General features: G+C 48.8%; 1 protein-coding gene across 5 annotated transcripts in view; it reads left to right on the forward strand.

Moving 5' to 3' along the window:
- Positions 1–6,000, forward strand: part of SBNO1 (strawberry notch homolog 1) — a 141,310-nt gene that overhangs the window by 92,010 nt on the left and 43,300 nt on the right. For all 5 annotated transcript variants that reach the window (XM_085880216.1, XM_085880214.1, XM_085880212.1 and 2 more), the window contains 2 exons: positions 3,226–3,429; positions 3,557–3,811. In XM_085880216.1, coding sequence (XP_085736342.1) covers positions 3,226–3,429; positions 3,557–3,811 — 459 coding nt within the window. The remainder of the gene's footprint in view (positions 1–3,225; positions 3,430–3,556; positions 3,812–6,000) is intronic.

Below are 6,000 nucleotides of genomic sequence, written 5' to 3' on the forward strand. Positions count from 1 at the left end.
GAGAAATACTAAGGGTGTCTTGGGTGTGGGAGTGAGGTGCGAGTAATGCAATGTGGGGTGCAGTGTGGTGCAAGAGGAAGAATGTGAGGTGTAGGTCAGTACGGTTCATTCTTGAGTTTGCTCTTGGGTTCGGTCTGAAAAGAACGGTGTTTTTTGGGGGTTTTTTTGGATACATTGTCGATGCTCGTATAAGAGCTAACACACAGAGCGTATAACGGGGAGCAGAAGACGAGGGGAAGGAGAGGCAAGGACAAAACAGTGGGGAACAGAGACATGAGATCTGTGGAAGGGAGAGGGATGGGGTGGGGTACACAGGGTAAACAAAATGGACACTACAGGGACTTTTCGGAAGGAAAGCAGGGAATTTGAAGGAAGTGGGTTTGGGGTGGATTAACGGGGTAGAAAAGTTCGTGGTTTTGGATGGGGGAAGATGAGAGGTGGTGGTGAACAGCAATTTTGAAAACCTGGAGGAAACAGTGGGATTGAAGAGTGTGGGGAGTTTGTTCCAAAAGGACCACCGACCTGCCTGTGGTGAGAGTGTGAGAGACCCAAAGACTCAGCCTCATCGTGGGAGATACCAATGATCTTAAATGCCATGGTTTCCACAGCGTGAAGCCAAGAAAGTTGAGAGGTGGGAGCACCAGCTGAGACGGGAGAGCAGTACCCCATCAGGCTGTGGACGAAAGCTCTGTGTGTGGTCAGGAGCTCAGGTGGGCTGAGGAAGGACTTTGCATGATTGAGGATGCCCAGTCGGCGACTGGCTTTGGAGGCCAGCTTGGAACTGTGGCTTTTCCAGGAAAGATCATGGGAGAGAGTGAGACCCAAAAGTTTGAATGAAAGAATTTATTCAAGAGGATTGTTGAGAAGGTAGGTTGGGAGGGGGTGGCGGGGGCGGGGGTGGGTGTTCCAGACGGTCCTTTCGGAGAGACATCATGAGAGTGTGAGATTTGTCCGGATTGAAAGGCATGTTCCACGTGTTGAACCAGTTTGTGATTTTACCCAGATGTGCAGTGAGCGAAGAAGCTGCTGCTTGCCGGTCTGATGGATGACAGATGGTACTCCAGAGGGTGGAGTCATCTGCAAAGAGATAAAGAGGATTTTTAAGAAAGAGAGATCATTGATGAAAACCAGATAAAGAACAGGGCCCAGAATGCTGCCTTGAGGAACTCCAGCCTGTCCAGGAAGAGGGGATGAGAGAACTCCATTTTGGGCCACACGTTGGCTGTGACAGGAGAGGAAGTCTGCAAGCCATGAGTGGACATGGCCTTGGATGCTAAAGCAAGACTTTTTGGTCAGGGTCGGGTGCCAGACCATATCTGAAGCACGTGATATGTCTGAGGATATGCCTCTGATTTCGTTTCCGGCATTAAGAATCCCCATCCATTGTTGGGAGAGCAGAAGCAGCATATCCAGGATAGAATGACCTGGTCTGAATCCAGATGATCGGAAATCAAGCCATTGGAGACGAGGAAGGATTCATCCACCTTGCTGATGATTGGGAGAAGGCTGATTGTTCTGTAGTTGCAGAGATCTGTTCTTGCACATTTTTTGTGCAGGGCAATCATGTTTGCTGATTTCCAAGCAGATGGCAGATGACCTTGAACAAATGACAGGGTGAATAGAACAGAGAGAGGGTGAGCAAGAGCAGCAGAACAGCTTTTCAGTACACGTGCGCTGATGCTGTTTGGACCGGTTGCACAATCTGAGTCGAGATTTGACAGCAAGCTCTCCACCTTTTCAGAAGAAAAGGACAAAGTCCAGGGACAATTGGATGCGACTGGGTAAGGTGGGTACAGAAAGTGATGGGTTTGGGACACAATATTTAGAAGCAAACATAGTGTTTTGGCATTCAGCTTTTTCACGTGCGGTATCAGCATTGCGGCCATTTGAGGTAAGGGAGGGGATGGAGGGGGAACCTACACCAGAAACAGACTTATGACGATGGTGATCATGATGCCACCAGGATTTGGAGGAGGGAGACAGGTTTGAGAGTTCAGACTTGAGATTTGAAAGATGTTGTTTCCTGGCTCTCCTGAGGGTAGACACCCTTGTTACGAGCTTTGTGGAAGGAACTGAGATTGCCTTCAGTTGGATTAGCTTTCCATGAGGTGAAGGCAAGTTGTTTCAGGTCTTGGTCGCTCTGAAAAGAATGTTCTTGGTTGGGCTTGCCCATGTCGATTGCTCTTGTTTCCACATTAGATGAGAGATTGATGGCAGAGAAAGATGCATAAGAGAAAAGACCCTATCGTAATAGGGTAAGAATCTGTACGTGTAAGTGTTGCTGCAGGATGCAGCCAAACTAAGCGTCGATAGAATGAGAGCAGTCGATAGAATGACTACTGAAAGTAGTAACTTGTGACCCACGCTTTATCACGCTGACTCGTGACCCTCGCTCAGCGCCGACTATTGCCCTCCTTGCGCTGCCTGTTTCCCTGGCAAGGTCTGAAGTCTGCCGCAGTCTCTTGTCTGGCGAGCTCTGGCATCTGGTGAGTCTGGCGATATCTCTTCCCTGGCGAGTTCTGACTAAACTGAGCTGAGTTTGCTCTTTTTATTAGCCCCGGGTTGGGGAGGAGCCAAGAATCTGATCAAATGGAGCTGTTGGTAAATTCAAGCCTCTTCATTGGTCCATTGCGGTCGTAGCCAGGCCCTGCATCCAAAAAATGGCTCGTTTGCCCACCGCCGGATCACCGGCATTAACATGGGGCCATGGTTTTGGAGGCGCTCTCTGGTCCTGAACGTGTGCTGGCCTCCATTCAAACACTGTATTTTCGGGAATTTTTTTCAGAAAATGGATTTCAGACATTATTTTGTTTCCATCTTCACTATTATTCTATACAGAAGCATTTTGATGAGACATCATGAATTGTAATTAACGCTACACCGCACGTCTGCCTTCTTTTCTTCTCACCTCACGCTGCCTTCCACCACCCCTCCTTCACTGCTCACCCACCCCTCCTTGCACCCCTTCCCTCCTCTCTCTTTCCCCTCCACCTCCTCACTCTCTCCCTCTCTCCCTCTCTCACTCTCCCCAACCCCTCTCCCTCTCCCTCCTCTTTTTCTCCCTTCTCCCAGTTTTCCGGTCAGCAAAGCGATGGGCGGTATTTTTATGTCTGTAAGATTTCTTTCATATATATATAAATTTGCTCGTATATATAAATATGTATGTCTGTGTAGATATGTTTTTTCAAAACGTTTTGTACCATTATTTCCACGACTCCCTCCCAGACAGACATACTGCTCCTGTAAACAAACGAGCCCGACTTGGATCCATGTCTGATGAATCCGATGAAAAGAAAGCGACCTCCCTGGAGAAGGACCAAGAGAGTGGCGGGGCCACTTCCGACTCTGGCACAGAGTCGAGCTTTGAGTCACAGTCGACCTCTGGGGATGATTTTAATCCCTTTCACGACTCTTCAGATGGCGATGATGGTGAGGAAGTTTTCAATCATGAGAGAATGGAGTTTTGTTTGCATTTGATTTCCTGCCCACCAATGTAAGAATAGTTAATGTTTCACATCTCCATTGTACTTTTGCATTTCTTTTTCTTTTATTTCAGATCCATGGCTTTCTCGCCTCGGCAGTCGTCGTTCCCGATTATCGGGATTGGGGGAAGGCGGAGGGGGTTCTTCGGCCATGTCCGGGGGGCGGCGGAGACGTGGCAATGGAGGGTCGATAGATTTTCAAAAGCATCCCGATCCTGGCTCTCTTCAGAGCACGCTGTTAGCTTCGGGCCTTGGAGTTCGTACCAATGAATCCTTGAGTCGATCCACGCCACCACCCAGCTCTTTTGTCTGTCACTCTGAAGTTCCTGGTGAGAATGACCATTCGTGTATATTTTTTGAGGGTAATCTTTGTCTCATGGACAGGAAACAACGGACGAATAACACAATGTGCAATGTGAATCGAGCTGTTGTGCTCGGATGGGAACGCCAAACGCCAAACTGGCTGCCTTTTGATGTGCAATTGCAAGCTCTGCACAAAATTCTCCACATATCGAACTACTAGCACGTGCCTCGTGGAATGCTAATATATTTTTTTATGAACGCTGATAGAAATACATGTTTCAAAAGTACGTACTTGTAACCTTCAGGTGGAGAATATGAAGGTCTGTTGTGACATTTTCGCTGAAAAGTAGTCCTATTCAAAAGAGAATTTCCACCTTGACTCTCTTTGACACGATGAGCCTTGCTATTTTGGTGGCGACAACATGCACTCGTAGTTGTGCTTTTGTTGATGGCTTTTAGTTTGCCTTATTTTCCAGGAAGGCTCACTGAATTGGTTTTCCATGTTTAGAGAATCTTTTTGTTTTTTTACTTTTGTTAAGATTTCCTTAATAATTGTTTATTCCCCAATGTGAGCTGTGTGCAATTTGTGTCTTTGTGTACATGTATGTACGTATGTATATATTGTAACGGAAATGGCCCTTAATGGGATTACAAAGAATAGGATTAGCTCAGATCCCCCATTAAATGCCTGTTTGGATAGGTTGTTTGGTATAAGGGATGATAGGTGTGTGTCGGGAGGTGCAGAAGACTGTTTTTCTGTTCATACGGTGGTGGAACGAGAGATGATGCTTTTTCCTCTCCTGTTAGAGAGGAAGGGGTGTGGCCTAGAGAGAGAGGTGTGGCCCGGACAGGAAGTGACACGAAGGGGCGGGGCCTTTGATCACTGAGTCGCCTGGAGAGGGGGTTGGTAAAAAGGAAACGAGAGAAAAAGGAGTTCTCAGTTGGAAAAGAGAGCCGAACGAAAGGAAAGAAGGGAAGCATCAAGTCAGTTTTTGGCGGTTTTGAAGACTGCAGGCGGTTGAGAGAAGTGCTCGTGTCTCCAAGCGAGCAAACAAAGGAGTGCTGTGTGTGAGGAACGGCCGGGTTCTCGAGGCGTGCTCTGAGTCGCTTCGAGGCGTGCGAACGAAGGAAGCACCATGTTGGATCTGCCGGGAGAGACGCTAACCCCTACCTGCACGTTGGTGATTCGACGAAGAGAGGCACTGAGAGGACGAAGCGGGAGTTGGGCTTCGAGGCGGGGACGCCGGACCTTCGGACGGTCCTTACTCACCAACGGCAACGGCGCGTCATGTTTGCCGATCCGCCTGTGGAACTCGGACCTCGACTTGGGCCTTGTATGGAGAACAGGCCAGGCTGGGATTTGTGTGCTGGACAGTGAGAGAGATCAGCTGAGGCCCATCTTCGACCCTACGTGAGGTCAGAGCGTGTGGAATGTGCGCACGTGGTGACTTGAGCAGGAGTACTGCGCCGCCATTTTCTTGCCGCGTGGCACTTTCGAGCTGGGAGTTCGAGCCTGTGGACACCTGCTTGTTTGCAACAAGCGCCATTCATGCTTTTTGGATGTTTTCCTCTCGTCCATGAGCCATCACCAAGTACTCTGTCTTGTCCTGCATGCATGCTGTTTGTCTGTCTGTTTTGTTTGCACGTGTTGTGTAAGGCATATTTTGTAGTGATCCCCTCGAAACCTTTATACCGTGGTTCCCAAGTTAAGAACGGGTTAGTGATAGTTAGTGTAACCATTGTAGTGTTTATTGCTTGTGTTGTGATCCATGATGTTCCCCAATAAATCTGGTTAATTCTTATGCAGTTGCCTCTATGGATTAATTCCTGTCGCATCGAGGAACGATCCATTTGATTGGCATTTTGGGCCAAAGTGGTTACAGGCTGGTAGACTCCGCTCGGTCACTGACAAAGCCAGTCTGTAGCCAGGGGTTTTATATCCCCAACTGGTAAGGTACAGGATTCCATTGGTATCGCGATTGAAGACGCGTGACCCGAGGCCTGTGCCGAGCCGGCCGGCATTATGGACTCCCGGAGACGGCGGTGGCGAGGCGGGCACCAAGGACCGGGTCAGATTCCCGCCACCCTGGATTCGCAACAATATGTATATATGTATATATAGTTGCGGACCCGGGGTCGGGGGCAAAGACCACGAGGGGCGAACTACATCGGGTTCCCACTGGACTCTGAAATCGCAAACCGTCGCACACGAATA

The sequence above is a fragment of the Eptatretus burgeri genome, chromosome 4, assembly GCF_056783735.1.
Source record: "Eptatretus burgeri isolate ZD-2024b chromosome 4, Ebu_testis_v1, whole genome shotgun sequence".
In the NCBI taxonomy this organism is placed as follows: Eukaryota; Metazoa; Chordata; class Myxini; order Myxiniformes; family Myxinidae; genus Eptatretus; species Eptatretus burgeri.